The sequence below is a fragment of the Hyla sarda genome, chromosome 3 (genome assembly GCF_029499605.1).
Source record: "Hyla sarda isolate aHylSar1 chromosome 3, aHylSar1.hap1, whole genome shotgun sequence".
Classification (NCBI taxonomy): Eukaryota; Metazoa; Chordata; class Amphibia; order Anura; family Hylidae; genus Hyla; species Hyla sarda.
In genome coordinates, this window is record NC_079191.1 from 303,509,911 (window position 1) to 303,527,775 (window position 17,865).

A 17,865-nucleotide genomic window follows, 5' to 3' on the forward strand; every position below is an offset into this window, starting at 1 on the left:
CAGAGCTGTGCGTGCCTCCCTGGTGATTGATATATGCCACCGCCGTGGAATTGTCCGACTGGACACGAACAGGAAGGCCCAGAAGAAGGCACTCCCAATGGAGCAGACAAAGATAAATTGCATTCAATTCCAAGATGTTGACGGGGAGAAGGGCTTCTCGTGAGGACCAGAGGCCCTGGACTGTCCGGTCCCTGAAAACTCCTCCCCAACCGCTGAGACTGGCATCCGTCATCACGACCTGCCAGTGAAGTGGCAGAAAGGACTGCCCCAAACAAAGAAGAGGGGTTTGAAGCCACCAGAGAAGGGACTGGCGAGACTTGGGTGGAAGAATGATCCTGCGATTGAGGGACAGTGGAGACCTGTCCCACCGGGACAGGAGAGACAGTTGAAGCGGACGATAATGGAACTGGGCAAAAGGAACGGCTTCCATGGCCGCAACCATCCGGCCCAGGACCTCCATGCAGAATCGAATGGAGACTGGAACAGGGTTCTGGAGAGTCCGAACTCCCATCAGAAGAGCCAGCCAAAAAAAATCCTTTGGAAAGGAAGCGAACCCCGATCCAGTAGCCCTTGGAAACGACATCTCGGACCCTGGAGTCCTGCACCTGAGGGGTCCAGACGTCCCGGAAGAGTAACAGGCGCCCTCAAATAATCCGTGGGTGGGGGGCGTCCCTTCAGGTGGAGGTAGGTTTACTGGAGCCTGCTTTGGCCGTGAAACGGACGGAACGGTTATCAGACTTCCAGGAGAGATGGGCCTTGAAGGAAGGAGTCCTCTTGTCCTATGAGCACGCCTGTTTGGAACTTTTATTGGAGGTATACGTAAGGACCGAAAGGAGGTGGACTTTCGACAGAAGCTAGTGGTGCGAGATTTATTCTGAGGCCATAAGGAACTCCTGTCACCTCAGAGATAATCTCATCCAGGCGCTTACCAAACAGTCTAGAACACGTAAAAGGAAGTTCTGTAAGAGACATCTTAGAAGCGGCATCAGCGTCCCATGCCTTGAGCCGCATGGAACGATGAAGAGCTACTAGATTACCTGTGGCGAAGGCCGTACACTGGGTGGACTGCAGGGAAGCAGAGCACAAATAGTCTCCAACATTAGAGAGCTGGATGGCCAAGTGTGCCAGGTCCTCAGCAGGGGACCCAGGTAGAATGCCTTGGCGGAGCTGAGAAGCCCAGATTGAAAGGACCTTCGATGCCCAGGCAGAAGCAAAGGCCGGAAGGAAGGAAGATCCTGCCAGATTTTCAATTCGTTTGTCCGCCAGGTCTTTGAAGGAAGCCGCGTCTGCCAGGGGCAGAGTAGTTGCCTTTGACAGGCGGGAGACAGGTGGATCCACAGTTGGTGGAGATGTCCATTTTGCAATGAGGTTCTTGGCAAATGGGAACTAAGCCTGAATCTTCTTAGTGCCTTAAAAACGCTTGTAAGGGATGTTTCCAGGCATTCTCCAGCTATGCGTCAAATTCAGCATGACAGCTGAAAGCCTTAGGTGCGGGACGAGAGCGATGAAAGGAAACTTCTGGGACTGCGTCCGAAGTTCCTGGGTCCTGTAGGTGAAAGGTGTCCAGGACGGCAGACACAAAGATGTAAAACCATGCCGGCTGTATCAGTTCGGTCAGAGGCAGAACCTGAAGCCTCATCTACCAGGTCCCGAGGAGAGAGGGAGTGGCTGGAGGCAGCCTTGGATGAAGGCGAAGCTGACCTGGTACGCAGACCTGGAGATCGAGAGCTGCAACCAGGAGAATGGCCCCTGGAAAGGGGGAGCTGACGGAGAGCAGGAGCAGAGGAGCGATATCTGTGAGGAGAGCTCCGGTGCCTGCTAGCGGACAGTGGTGATGAGTCGGAGGGCTGACCCCTATGACGCTTGCAAGAGCGCTTAAAATGTGGAGAGGGCGAGAGAGTCTCCCTAGAAGGTTGGCGAGGCGAGCAGGGAGTTAGGGGGACACGGACCCATAAGGTACAATCCCAGGTGCTGACCGTTGGTGAGAAGGGGTTGACAGTACATGACTTGATGTCTGTGCTCCTTCTTCGCAAATGGGGAAACCGTGAACACCGGGTTCCTGAGACTCCATCTAAAAAAAGAAAAAATAAAGGGAGAGAAATTCTAACTAAACTTCCCGAACTAAAAAAAATTTGAAAATAAGCGACCAGGGCTCCAGACCAGCGTCTGCCTCCTACAGACACTAAAGCTAAAAACTGGTTAGCTCAGGTGCCTGTAGGTGGGTATACCCTGCTGGGAGGGGCCTACTTTCTTATTACCATAGTGACAAGCCTCCTAGTGACAGCAGCATATACCCCACGGTCTGTGTCCCCCAATGGAGCCAATTGAGAAAAAATAAATTTTTACAACAACATGTTGTAGACCCCAACTTTACCTTTTGGTAAATAAGGGATAAAAGGAGAAAAAGACCCCCAAAATTTGTTAGGCAATTTCTCCCGTGTACGGAAATACCCCATATGTGGCACTAAACTGTTGCTTTGAAATGCGACAGGGCTGCGAAGCGAGAGAGAGGCCTAAATTAGGGATTTGCATAGGGGTGGGGACATAGGGGTATTCTACGCCAGTGATTCCCAAAAAGGGTGCCTCCAGCTGTTGCCAAACTCCCAGCATGCCTGGACACAGAATGGCTGTCCGGCAATACTGGTAGTTGTAGTTTTGAAACAGCTGGAGGCTCCGTTTTAGAAACAATGCCGTACCAGATATTTTTCATTTTTATTGGGGGGGGGAGAAACTCACTGTGAACCCCGCCATTCACATTGCACAAACAGAAAGGCATGCTGGGACTTGTAGTTATGCAATAGCTGGAGGCATACTACTACAACTTCCAGCATGCCCTTTGGCTGTCCGTGCATACTGATGGTTGTAGTTATACAACAGCTGGAGGCACACTAGATGCAAAACACACAGAGTTTGTTACTTTCCCAACCCTTGTGCCTCCAGCTGTTGCAAAACTACAACTCCCAGCATGTACTGTCTGTCAGTGCATGCTTGGAGTTATACTTTTGCAACAGCTGGAGGAGCACGGGTTGGGAAACACTGAGTTAGGAAACAGACAATGTTTCCCAACCAGTGTGCCTCAAGTTGTTGCAATACTACTGGACAATGAATGGGCATGCTGGGAGTTGTAGTTTTGCAACAACTGGAGGAGAACAGTTTGGGCACCACTACACAGTGGTCTCCAAACAGTAGCCCTCCAGATGTTGCAAAACTTCAACTCCAAGCATGCCCAGACTGCCCAGGCATGCTGGGAGTTGTAGTTATGTCACATCTGGCCCTTCAGATGTTCCCGAATTACAACTCCCAGCATTCCTGGACTGTCTGGGCATGCTTAGAGTTGTAGTTTTGAAACATCTGGAAGAGCACAGATTGGAGACCACTGCACAGTGGTCTCCAAACTGTGGCCCTCCAGATGTTGCAAAAGTACAACACCCAGCATGCCCGGACAGCCAAAGGTAGTCTGGGCATGCTGGGAGTTGTAGTTTTGAAACTCCTAGAAGAAGCAGTGAAGATCATTTAACAGCGATCTTAACTGCTACCTCTGATGCCGACGCCGCATCCTCCACTTGCCTGCTGCCGATCCCCGGTCCCCGCTGCCTGCGCTGGTCCTCTGATATGTCCCCACTGCAGCTCTCATCTTGCCCTGCTCTGCCCGAACTTCTAGGGGCAGGCAGAGCGGGAGAATTTAACTTTATCCCCCCCAGTCAGCTGAGACACTGTGATCGGTCCACAGGGACCAATCACAGTGATCGCTGACCAGGACCAGATGGTCCACAGATGGTCCTGGGGGGGGGTGTGTTCGTCTTGCAGAAGTTGCCTCCCGCTGGTAACAGCGGGACTTCTGCCTGTTAAGCCGTGCAATGCCGCCCATCGCTGGGTTAACTGAATGACTTATATAAACGTCATGCTGCGCGAACTACCAGCATAACATGACATTTTTATAAGTCATTTTGCGGGAAGGGGATAAACTGGGCTTCATTGTAATATATATAAGCTATACATATGTGGTATCACTGCATTAACCCCTTAAGGACGCTGACAGTTTTTACCTTGATGACCAAGCCCAATTTTTCAAATCTCTTCTGTGTCTCTTTAAGTGGTAATACTTCTGACATGCTTTAACTTAGCAATTTGGAGATTGTTTTTCGTGACACATTGTACTTCATATTAGTAGTAAATCTTTGGCATTTTTCACAAAAATTGCTGCATAAATCAACATAGTATTGTGAAAAATTTGAACATTTTTATAGAATTCACTGTATGGTAAAAATTGTTATTTTTATTCTGTGGGTCGGTATGATTATGGCGTTACCCAATTTATATAGCTTTTTTGTTCTTTTTTTTCCCCTTTTCTCAACAAAAACTTTTTCCCCCTTTTTATGTTGTCATATTCTGACAGCCATAACTTTTTTATTTTCTGTCCCATGCCATTGTTTGAGGGCTTATTTTTAGTGGGACAAGCTTTACTTTTTATTGGTACCATTTTTGGGATGAATGCCATTTTGATTTTTTTATTCCAATATTCCACGTTTTGGACCAAAATTTGTGCTATTAGTGTTTTGTTTTTTTTACGGTGGATTTTTATGCTGGATAAGTATAATTATCAATTTATTGTACAAGTCATTACAGATGATACCCATTATGTAGGCTTGGGAGGTTTTTTTTGTGACAATATATGGTTTTATTGGGAAAGGGGTATTTCTTACTATTTTTTATTTACTTTTTTTTTTACACTTCATTTATTTAAAACATTTTTATTTTTTTTACTTTCACTTTTTACCTGTTATACTATGCTGCAGTACATCTGTATCACCATCAGGATCACCATTGTTGGACAGGGGGACCCCCCCTCCCCCTGTCAACCCCAGATTCAGTGAGCAGGACTGATCACGGCATCTATGGGTTTAATGCTGCTGACACCGGTCTCAGCAGCTGCGGTAATTGACAGCTCGGTCCCGCCGGCTATCTCCTGCAGCGCAGAGAAGGAGACCGCTAGGACATATGATACGTCCAGTTGTGCTAACAAGCTAGCAACTTGCTCGTATGCATACGTCCTGTTGCGGGAAGGGTTTAAAAAAAAAAAAAATTTGTTTACATGAACTAAGGCTTCAATAGCCTATTCTAGGCATAACCGTGTTAATAATGCAGCCTGCTGAACAAAAAAAAAAAAGGCATTTGCAATTCCTCTGGAAGTCTGCCAGACAAGTTGGTGAGGCTGGGCCTGGGCCCGCTATGCTAGGCAGGGCCAGCATGGGCAGGAGAAGGACACAGGGCTTCAATGGGTAGGAAACTCCTGTGTGTTAATCAACAGAGTCACTTAAGCAGAGCAGTGCGGCCTTGGCACATGGGAGACCTTGCCCCTCCGATCGACTCTCGGAGGGATTGCAAAGGTGTTATTTGTGACTATACAGTTGCCTGCATTATCAACCTAGATATGACAAGAATAGGTTCGTGAAGCCCTAATGCACTGTGTGTGCTGCTTCACAAACCTATTCTAAGTGACAGTAAGGCTAGGATTACGCTATGGAATTTCTGGCAAGATGAAATTCGGTGGGAGATTTAGCGTGTGGCCAGCGGCGACTGAATCAGTCAACACTAGGGCCACGTAAACACTGCCGTCCCCATAGATAGCAATGTCTTCAGAACAGAATCTGCCTAAAGAATGAGCAAGCTCATTCTATTGGCAGCATTATTTCAGCGGCGAAAAATCCACCACCAAAATCTTATAGTGTGCTCTGTGCAGCAGAATGCCATTGCTAACTTCTGTAGTGCGAACCTAGCTGCACACTTTTAGAATTACAATAATGACTGACTTAAGCATATTTTACCTTTTTAATTTCCCAAACACTTGTGTTATCAGCTCCACAGAATAAAGGGTTTCTATTCATTGGATCATATTGGCCTGAATTCTTTATGCCTTTAAATGAAAAAAGGAGAAATTAGCAAACTTTGATTTTATTTTTATTGCGATTATATTAACAATGTCCAAATGAAGATGCAAAGTATATAGCATTACGTAAATGGTCAGTCATTTGCAGTTTGAAGCCAAATAAAGTGAGGAAATAGAAGTTCCCTGCACTGTACTGACAGACCTAATGTAAGCATCACAGATCTCCCTACTGATAGATCCCTGGTCACTCCCAGCACCATCTGTAAGGCTGTGTTTACACACTGGGTTTCTTGATTAAGTTTTTCACCAAAAATTGTGATACTGTACTGCAATTGTGCAAATCAAAGTTAAATGTGTCATTTTTACCACTATTTTGGAAAATTGCAGCATAAGTAACAAAAATGCAGTAAACATTTAACATGTGAACACAGCCTAAATACTTCATCTTTAAACAACAACTCAGTTGTGTTTAGAGTTGAGCGAACTTACAGTAAATTGGCGCGTAGTGAACCTCGCAGCTCAGCTGTTGATTACTTTAGTCTGTGTAAATTAGTTCAGCTTTCCAAGGGCTCTGGTTGCCTGGAAAAGTCAGGGATGACAGTCTTAGGACTCCTAGGTCGGTATCCACCTCTTCCAGGCAACTGGAGCCCTTGGAAAGCTGAACTAATTTATGCAGACTAAAGTAATCAACAGCCGAGCTGTGAGGTTCTCTACGAGCCAATTTACTGTAAGTTCGCTCAACTCTTGTTGTTTTTATAGGTTAAATAACTTTTGCCTCATGACATTATTTCTTTAACCAAGACACTATGAATAATAAATCTTATCTAAACTGTATGATATGTGAATTTACCCAAACACACTTACCCTGTGTAACCTCCAGCACTAGCACCTGATCCTCAACCAGTGGATTCATGGGAAATATAGGCGGCATTACAGGACCCACATAATCATGCATTTGCAAATCAAAATGGAGCCTATCCCATGCATGCCACATCAAGAGGGCATACACAAGAACTTCTACAATCTCTAATAATACCCTTCTATGAGGTGCTCCAGGATCTGAGCGTGTCTGTGGCCAATGCTGGAATCACAGATCACAAACCCTTTAGACGCCGCAATCAAAGTTTATTGTGGCGTCTAAGATATATATATTAGGGATCGACTGATTATCGGTATGGCCGATATTATCGGCCGATAATTACGATTTTGGGCATTATCGTATCGGCAATTACCTTGCCGATAAGCCGATAATGCCCCGCGATCACCCCCCCCCCCCGATCCGCCGCACCGCGACCGCCCTCCCGACCCACCGCGTCGCACCCCCCACCGTAGTGCTGGGCGGTATACCGGTATGGATTTTTGCCCATACCGCTATACCGGTCACTACAGGAAGGAAGGATGGCCCGGACCACCCTGACAGGTAGGGGGAGAGAAGCGGGTGGTGGCGGCGGCGGCCTATGGCACTGCAAAAGCCACTGCAGTGCATTGATTTAAAGTGCCCGCTTTAAATCAATGATCTGCAGCGGTGTCGCGGGGGGATAAATAGCCGATAACTTATACCGGAATATCGGTATAAGTTATCGGCTATCGGCCCTAACCTCCACCGATTATCGGTATCGGCCCTAAAAAAAAACGATATCGGTCGATCCCTTATATATATATATATATATATATATATATGCAGTAAACAATATATATATATATATATATATATATATATATATATATATATATATATAAATTTAAAAAAACTACTCCAGGCTGCTCAGCAGAGCTGAACAGGACCACCACAGTGAAACCGCAGTGTACCAATTAGCTGAGGGGACGGCGGAAGGGCCTTTACTTGCCTCCTCGACACCTGATCAGTGTTTCAATGCTCCAGTCACCCTGTTATATAGAACAAGACTTGGGCCCAAGGAAGGGTAAGGTCATTTAGTGTTGCTCTGAACCCAAGAAATAGGAGGCAGTGAGAAGGGGACACGAGAGAATTTTAAGGCTGAAGAATTATCCCCAACATTTTGGCTTAGGGATATGAAGATTGCAGGGAGCCAGCCACCGTTTTCACCAGAGGGGGATGCCCTGACCTCTGCAGATAGCCTCAGTCGTAGCCAGCGATGCTCCCTGGTCACTGAACTGATCAAATTGAGCCTCATAAAAGATTGGTGCATAAAAAGAGAAGGATGGGGCTGGGAGAGAATATGTGTAGGTGGGTAGGTAACTGGCTCAGTCATAGGAAACAGAGGGTGGTTATTAATGGTACTTATTCTGGTTGGGTGACTGTTACTAGTGGGGTACCACAGGGGTCAGTCTTGGGTCCTGTTCTGTTTAATATATTTATTAATGACCTTGTAGAGGGGTTGAATAGTAAAGTAGCAATCTTTGCAGACGATACTAAACTCTGTAAAGCGTTAAACACTATAGAGGACAGTGCACTGTTACAAATGGATCTGGATAGGTTGGAGGTTTGGGCTGGGAAGTGGCAAATGAGGCTCAACACTGATAAATGTAAGGTAATGCGCATGGGGAGGAAAAATCCGGGCTGGGATTTTGTATTAAATGGGAGAACACTTGGGACGACTGACATGGAAAAGGACTTAGGAGTCTTAGTTAATAGTAAATTTAGCTGTAGTGACCAGTTTCGGGCAGCTGCTGCCAAGGCTAATAAAATCATGGGGTGCATCAATAGGGGCATAGATGCCCACGACAAGGAAATAATTCCACTGCTGTACAAAATCACTAGTCAGACCACACATAGAATACTGTGTACAGTACTGGGCACCAGTGTACAAGAAAGATATAGTGGAGCTGGAGAGGGTTCATAGACGGACAACCAGAGTAATATGGGGAATGGGAGGACTACAGTACCCAGAAAGATTATCATAATTAGGGTTATTTAGTTTAGAAACAAGAAGGCTTAGGGGCGACCTAATAACTATGTATAAATATATCAGGGGGCAATACAGATATTTCTCCCATGATCTATTTATACCCAGGACTGTATCTATAACAAGGGGGCATCCTCTACGTCTAGAGGAAAGAAGGTTTCTACACCAGCACAGACGGGGGTTCTTTACTGTAAGAGCAGTGAGACTATGGAATTCTCTGCCTGAGGAGGTGGTCTTGGTGAACTCTGTAAAAGAGTTCAAAACGGGTCTGGATGCATTTTTGGAGAGTAATAACATCGCTGGTTACGTATACTAGATTCATAGGGACAGAACATTGATCCAGGGATTTATTCTGATGCCATATTTGGAGTTGGGAAGGAATTTTTACCTCTAGTATGAGGGTTTTTTGCCTTCCTCTGGATCAACTCAGTAGGGACTCATTAGGGATATAGGTTGAACTTTATGGACTCCTGTCTTTTTTCAACCTCATGAACTATATTACTATGTTAGGCTGCTTCCACACTATAAAATTCATCCGTTTTAAAGGTCTGTTTGATGTTCCGTTATGAGAACCCTGAAAATCGGCCATCAAATGTCCGTTAGAAAATCCCATTATCCGTTATAATCCGTTATAGTGCGTTATTAATGCATGCATGCATGAAAGCAGCCTTACGAGGGCAGTGTAGGTGACTGTGGAATGACCGGTGTTTTTACAAAGAGGGTATCTGCTTAACACAATTACTACACCATTTATCCTTTTCACCATGCAGGGGTCACATATTCATTAATTGCGACTTTTGTAAAATGTTGCAAATTTGTGTGGAAAGAGCAAAATCAAGGCCCAAATCTACACCATCTAAAAGGACACCAAGGAAATGTACAAAGTACTGATAACAAATAACTTATCATAAAAAGTTATACTCCCATTTAGTCGGCACAGTGGGGATTCGGTCTGGCAGCCGCCGCCAAAATTCTTCGGCGGTAGGACCGGGCAGACCTGAGTTGTCACCATTGATTCCACTTCCACGCAAAGAAGGAACATGTTCCTTCTTTGGGTGGAACAATTTCAGTGGCAAAATTGTCCACCGCTGAAATTGCTCAGTTTGAAGGGGTCTCGCGGAGGAGTTCTGCGGGAATTACGTAGAGTGAATGTACCCTTAGGTATTATTTACAGGAATAGCAGCAAAGCGGAGGTAAAAAGTCAAACTCACGTTTTTTATGTTAATATGTTGTTGTAGCCCCAAATTTAAAGTAGAAAAAGTCCCTTACAATTCGTAACACATACCCTATATAGCCTTAAAGGGGTACTCCGCCCCTAGACATCTCCAAAGGATAGGGGATAAGATGTCTGATCACGGGGATCCCGCCGGTGGGGACCCCCGGGATCTCGGCTGCGGCTCCCCTCTGTCATTGCTGCACAGAGCAAACTCGCTCTGTGCGTAATGACTGGCAATACAGGGGCCGGAGCATTGTGACATCACGGATCCGCCTCTCGTTACATCACGGCCCGCCCCCCTCAATACAAGTCTATGAGAGGGGGCATGGCAGCTGTCACACCCCCTCCCATAGACTTGCATTAAGGGGGCGGGCTGTGACATCACGAAAAACAGAGCCGTGATGTCACGATGCTCTGGCCCCTGTATTGCCTGTCATTATGCACAGAGCGAGTTTGCTCTGTGCAGTAATGACAGCGGGGAGCCGCAGCCGAGATCCCGGCGGTCCCCAGCAGCGGGACCCCCACGATCACACATCTTATCCCCTATCCTTTGGATAGGGGATAAGATGTCTAGGGGTGGAGTACCCCTTTAAGTGCTGTGCAGGCTCAGAAGGGAAAGACCAACATGTTTGTGTAACCCCAAACTTAAAGTGCTCTGTGGGTTTTTGGAAAGTGCATTTCACTGGAATAGATGTTTTGGGCCATGCTGCGTTTATAAAGCCCTCATGGTGCCAAAACAGTGGAAACCCCCCCAATATGACCCATTTCTAGAAACGACACCCCTCAAGGAATGTAACAAGGGGTTTAAGTGAGCATTTACACCCCACAAGCGTTTGGCAGATTTTTAGAACATGGACCGTGAATATGAAAAATAAAATTTTTCATTTTCAAGGACCACTGTTTCAAAGTCTGTCAGACCCGTGGTGTTATTATTATGTTCCTTGAGGGGTGTAGTTTGAAGGTGTTGTTTTTTTTTTTAAGTGTTTATGTCAAATCTCTGCAACCATCAGTCATCCCAATGCAAATCACCAGTTTAGGCCTCAAATGTACAAGGTGCTCTCTCACTTCTGAGCCCTGCAGTGCGCCCGCACAGCACTTTATGTCTGCCTGTCCTCTGGATAAATTGCACTAAACGTTTTCCCAATTTAACCTCTTGTGAAAATGAAAATGGGCCAACACCAGTGTGTTTTTTTTTTATTTTATTTTTTTTAAACACACAAACATGTTGGTGTAGCCCCCAAGTTTTCCTTTTCATAAGGGGTATAAGGAGCCCCCCAAAATTTGGAACAACATTTTTTCAGAGTAAGGAAATAGCTCATAAGTGGCCCTAAACTGTTGCCTTGAAATAAGACTGGGCTCAGGAGTGAGTGCACACCATGCACTTTGAGGCCCAAATTAGGGATTTGCATAGGGGCAGCTAACATCTGCACAGATTGAAAGGGTCTCGCATGGACGGGGCAGGCCAGGGGGTTCACATGTGACTTTAGGGCCAACTCGCAACATGTAAAGTAGCAGAAATCTTCACCTCCTCTATAGGTGGTGCATATTTCTGTGACCGGCACAAGGGCTGCAACAAAGCCGCTGGACTTACTACAAGGCGAGTCCTTTTCATTGCCATATGGTAAAGTAAGGTGTTGTACAGAACACCCCCACTCAAGTATTGCCTAATCTTCCTTTTTTTTTTGACTAGCCCCATATACAGGAAGAGGCTCCACTATGTCCTCATCTCAGCTGCACTGATTGGATCCCTCTATTGGGCCTAACCAAAAAAGCATCAAGGTGCTGGGCCACAAACTGTTGGGTGTAAAAGTTTATTTGACCCGTCAAATAGGTGTCCTCACTAAAAAAATAAAAATGTAGTCATTTCCAGTGAAGACTGTAAGGTCAATTTGGATTCTTTAGCGGCCAACAAACCTAGGAATAAGTGGTTCATAACCATCCGGAACTGGGGTCCAGACAGGGTCACCTATATGGGGGGGGGGGGACAGGGAAAATTGTATGGAGGACAATGTTGCTAATATGGGGACAGGTTCACTAGTATGGGGGGCCTCTACTGGCATTGCCCTGCGGCACCACATTCTAGGGGGGCTCATCATCACTGGATGATGAGGAGGGGGGAAGAGGAAGAAAGAGGGGATGTCTCTTCTCCCTCATTGGTGGACTGGAGGTAAGAATGGCATATGCCTCCACCACCGAAAATCAACATGTTCATTCTTTCTGTGGACGTAGAATTCAGAACTTTCGTGCAGAATACATGTGACACGGAAATTCCACCATGTGCACAGCGCATCCAAATCCCATACGGAAATTTTGAAGTTTGAACATAGCCTTAGGCTATTGTCACACTGCAGAATTTCTGCATGAAAATTCTGCAGATATTAATTGCCCAATCACTTTAACCTCTTAACTCCTTGGGGACGGAGCCCATTATAACCCTAAGGACGGGAGCATTTTTTGCAATTCTGACCACTGTGACTTTAAGCATTAATAACTCTGGGATGCTTTTACTTTTCATTCTGATTCCAAGATTGTTTTTTCGTGACATATTCTACTTTATGCTAGTGGTAAAATTTTGTCGATACTTGCATAATTTCTTGGTGAAAAATTGAAAATGTTGATGAAAAAATTGAAAATTTTGCATTTTTCTAACTTTGAAGCTCTCTGCTTGTAAGGAAAATAAACATTCTAAATAAATAATATTTTGATTCACATATACAATATGTCTACTTTATGTTTGCATCATAAAGTTGACAGGTTTTTTTATTTTGGAAGACATCAGAGGGCTTCAAAGTTCAGCAGCAATTTTCCAATTTTTCACAAAATTTTCAAAATCGGAATTTTTTAGGGGCCAGTTCAGATTTGAAGGGCCTTCATATTAGAAATACCCCATAAATAACCTCATTATAAAAACTGCACCCCTCAAAGTATTCAAAATGACATTCAGTAAGTTTGTTAACCCTTTAGGTGTTTCACAGGAATCGCAGCAAAGTGAAGGAGAAAATTCTAAATCTTCATTTTTTACACTCGCATGTTCTTGTAGACCCAGTTTTTGAAATTTTACAAGAGGTAAAAGGAGAAAAAGCACCTCAAAATTTGTAACTCAATTTCTCTCGAGTAAGGAAATACCTCATGTGTGTATGTCAAGTGTTCGGCGGGCGCAGTAGAGGGCTCAGAAGGGAAGGAGCGACAATGGGATTTTGGAGAGTAAGTTTTGCTGAAATGGTTTTTGGGGGCATGTCGCATTTAGGAAGCCCCTATGGTTCCAGAACAGCAAACAAAAAACACATGGCATACTATTTTGGAAACTAGACCCCTAAAGGCATGTAAGATAGGGGTCCGGTGAGCCTTAACACCCCACAGGTGTTTGACGACTTTTCGTTAAATTCGGATGTGTAAATGAAAAAAAAAAATTTTCACTAAAGTGCAGGTTTTTTCCCCAAATTTACCATTTCTACGAAGAGTAATGGGAGAAAAATCCCCCCAAAATTTGTCACGCAATTTCTCCCGAGTACGGAGATACCCCATATGTGGCCCTAAACTGTTGCCTTGAAATACGACAGGGCTCTGAAGTGAAAGAGCGCCATGCGCATTTGAGGCCTGAATAAGGAATTTGCATTAGGGGTGGACCCTGTTACAAGTTTGGGGCTTGTCTCCACCAAAACCCTACAGCAGTGTCTCCCACAGGGTGCCTCCAGCTGTTGCAAGACTCCCAGCCTGCCAGGACAGTCTATAGCTGTCCGGCAACACTGGGAGTTGTGGTTTTGCCACAGCTGGAGGCGCCGTTAAGGAAACACTGCCGTATGAGACGTTTTTAATTTTTATTGGGGGGGGGGGGGGACGTGTAAGGGGGTGTATCTGTAGTGTTTTACTTTTTATTATTTGGTAGTGTAGTGTTTTTAGGGTACATTCACACAGGCAGGGGTTCACAGTAAGTTTCCTTGAAGGAAACCCACTGTAAACCCGCCCGTGTGAATGTACCCTGTACATTCACATGGGGGGGTGGGGGGGCACCCCAAACCTTCAGCTGTGGCAAAATGACAACTCCCAGAATGCACTTACAGACCGTACATGCTGGGAGTTGTAGTTTTACAACAGCTGTAGGCACACTGGTGGGGAACCACTGAGTTAGAAAACAGACTAGCTCAGTGTTTCCCAACCAGTGTGCTTCCAGCTGTTGCAAGACTACAATTCCCAGCACGGCCAGACAATCAGGGATGCTGGGCGTGTAGTTCTGCAATATCTGGCCCTTCAGATGTTGCAGAACTACAACTCCCAGCATGCCTGGACAGTCTGGGCATGCTAGGAGTTGTAGTTATGCAACAACTGGGGAAGAACAGTGGCCTCCAAACTGTAGCCCTCCAGATGTTGCAAAACTACAACTCCAAGCATGCCCAGACTGTCCAGGCATGCTGGGAGCTGTAGTTCTGCAACATCTGAAGGGCCAGATATTGCAGAACTACACGCCCAGCATCCCTGACTGTCTGGCCATGCTGGGAGTTGTAGTTTTGAAACATCTGGAGGGCTACAGTTTGGAGACCACCATATAGTGGTCTCCAAACTGTGCCACTTCAGATGTTGCAAAACTACAACTCCCAGCATGCCCAGACAGTCAGTGCATGCTGGGAGTTGTAGTTTTGCAACATCTGGAGGACCACAGTTTAGAGACCACTACACAGTGGTCTCCAAACTGTGACCCTCCAGATGTTGCAAAACTACAACTCCCAGCATGCCCAGACAGCCTTTGGCTGTGTTGGCATGCTGGGAGTTGTAATTTTGCAGCTTTTAGAAGGCCACAGTGAAGATCACTTATCGCGATCTTCACTGCAGCCTTCGCCGCCACACTTTCCGGCCGCCGCTCCTCCTGCTCGCGCCGCTGCAACGGGATGTCGCCTCAGCTGCCGCCTCCGGTCCGGGTAAGCCGGGCCATGTTCCCCCCCTCGCCGTCCGTGTTCCCCCCGCTCTGTACCGACTTCGATCGGTGCGCAGAGCGGGGGGAAATGAACTGTAACCCCCCCGCCCCCCTCCTGCCATTGGTTGTCAGCCTGACCGACCAATGGCAGGGAATAGGAGGGGGTGGCAACATTGCCACCTCGCTCCTATGCTGTAGACTGATCGGAGCTGGCTCTGACAGCTCCGATCAGTCTTATTTTACGGGAGATCGGGTCACCAGTGACCCGATTTGCCCGGATCGCGGCAAATCGCAGGTCTGAATTGACCTGCGATTTGCTGCGATCGCCGATATGGGGGGGGGGTCTCAGGACCCTCCTAGGCATTGCCACGGGATGCCTGCTGATAGATATCAGCAGGCATCCCGGTCCGATCACCGCCCGGCGAGCGGCAGTGATCGGAAATGCCGAGGGCGTATGGATACGCCCTCCGTCCTTAAGTGACGGGACGCGAGGGCGTATGCATACGCCCTTCGTCCCCAAGGAGTTAAGGACACAGGGCGTACCTGTACTCCCTGCGTCCGGTCTATAATGGGTCATAGCGGGTCGGTCCCAGCGGCTAATAGCGTGCGGCACCGATTATACCGCCGTGTGCTATTAACCCTCTAGGCGCAGCGTTCAAAGGTGATCACTGCGTCTAAAGTAACAAAAATACACTCCTGGCAGCTCAGTAAGGCTGATCTGGACCATCGTGGTGAAATCGCATTGTCTAGATCAGCTAGGAAGCAGCAGAAGGGTGCCTTGCCTGCTTCCTGTGCGTTCGATCGTCGATTGATTGCCCAAAGCCTGAAATCCAGGCTTGAGCAATCGACCACCGATAACAGTGATCATTGCAGTGTTAATGCACGGCAATGATCTGTGTATCAGATCAGTGTCGTGTACCACTAGAAGGGGCTATAACACTGCAAAAAAATAAAAATAATAATAAAGTTAATAAAGGTCATTACCCTTCCCTAATAAAAGTAAGAATCACCCTCCTTTTCTCATTTAAAAAAGAAAAAATAAACATATGTGGTATCACCGCGTGCGGAAATGTCCAAACTATAAAAATATATCATTAATTAAACCGCACGGTCAATGGTGTATGCGCAAAATAATTCCAAGGCCATAATTGCGTATTTTTGGTAACTTTTTATATAATGAAAAAATTAATAAAAAGCGATCAAAAAGTCCGATCAATACAAAAATGGTACAGCTAAAACCTTCAGATCACAGTGCAAAAAATTAGCCCTCATACCACCCCGTACGTGGGAAAAAAAATAAAAATAAAAAATAAAGTTATAGGGGTCAAAAGATGACAATTTTAAACGTATTCATTCCAGAAGACAAAATCAAGCCTATATAAGTAGGGTATCATTTTAATCGTATGGACAGACAGAATAAAGAAAACATTTTTAACGAAAAATGCACTGCGTAGAAACGGAAGCCCCCCAAAAGTTACAAAATGGAATTTTTTCTTCATTTTGACGCACAAAGAATTATTTCTCAGTTTCGCCGTGGATTTTAAAAAAAAAATGACTAATGTCACTGCAAAGTAGAATTGGTGGTGCAAAATTAAAAGGGTTATGATTTTTAAAAGGGAAGGAGGAAAAGACGAAAGTACAAAAACGGAAAAACCTTGAGTCCTTAAGGGGTTAATGGAATTCCTGCAACAGGAGTTCTGCTGTATGAATGGGAGAGCGGAATCCAGTTGTAGCGTATTAGCTATAAATTCATGAGAATTTTCATGCTGTACTCCATGCAGAAATTCTGGAGTGTGAACATAGCCTTACAGTTTACATAGAGGTCAGAGACGCTGTGTTGTTCTGTGCTGTGATAATTTTAACAGCTGAGGTACTATACCCTTTGCATATACTATAGCAATATTGGTGTTTTTAACATGATTAATCTGTGTCATAAAACCTTTTTATACTACTAAAAGTTAAGTCTTATAGTGGGGCTTGGTAAATAGGATAACAGTGAGCCCTGGTAAGGGATCTGGTGGAATGAGTAGTTTGTAACGTACCCCTTTCTCCACTTGGGTACTTTAGTTTATTTAAAATGGTAATTTCTTATGCATATTATGATACATCCTTGTTTCTCTGTTCTCAATTATAAGAGATTCATGTATCCTACATTATTTTATTTCTATTATTCAACATCCGTGAGAGTGAATTGTGATTTGCTGACTTGTTTTTTTGTTTATAGAATTCTGACACTAAAATGGATGACTATTAGTTCAAATAGCTATTTGTTTCTCTAGTCAAAATCAAATTGGCACCGTCACTTAAAAAATCTTTTGAAAAGTCCTAAGCACATAAGTTTTGATCGATCAGGGGTCTTAGCCAACAGTGCGACTTAATTCCCTACCCTCAGCGATCTTTGTCTTGCTGCATATAATGAGCAGAATGCTGAGAGCTTGCTTGTGCCCGTTTGTTTTTCTGGTTGGTGGAGGTCTCAGCACTGAGCCCCTAACTGATTAAAACTTTTGACATGTCCCTAAAAGGTTGTGTTAGGTTATATTTCCGCCTTTCTGCATTAATTCTGCAACCGTTCTTATTTTGGAGGAATTTTGCATTCTTTTGGCTTTTGCAGGATTTATCGCAGTTTTTTCTGCAGAATTATGTTTATGGAATTTCATATGGTATTCAAAACAATGCAGTAGTAATGCAGGCAATTGTAGGTAAAAAATGTTATTTGGTTTATAACAAAATGTTGGCAGGGAAAAGAAGAAAGCAGCGGATGATATAACAGTGGAAGACAGGTGAGATAAGGTATAATTTTATGTGATATTAAAACATGAATTTATGTTGAATGAATGCTGCCTGAATGATTGATGTGTTAATTTTTAAATCTGCATGTTCGTTAACATATTTTTTTTTATACGTATACATTTTTAACGTAAGATGTAATTGTAAGAGAAAGTTGTGTTTGAAGGAAAACTGTCAGCTT

The 17,865-nt window shown here is 45.0% G+C and overlaps 1 protein-coding gene across 2 annotated transcripts in view; it reads right to left on the bottom strand.

The window, feature by feature from the left end:
• Positions 1–17,865, bottom strand: part of CEBPZ (CCAAT enhancer binding protein zeta) — a 104,455-nt gene that overhangs the window by 54,891 nt on the left and 31,699 nt on the right. For both annotated transcript variants that reach the window (XR_008891429.1, XM_056566969.1), the window contains exon 6: positions 5,826–5,914. Coding sequence is in view for 1 of the 2 variants with exons in the window: in XM_056566969.1 (XP_056422944.1) it covers positions 5,826–5,914 (89 nt within the window). In the remaining variant the exon portion in view is untranslated. The remainder of the gene's footprint in view (positions 1–5,825; positions 5,915–17,865) is intronic.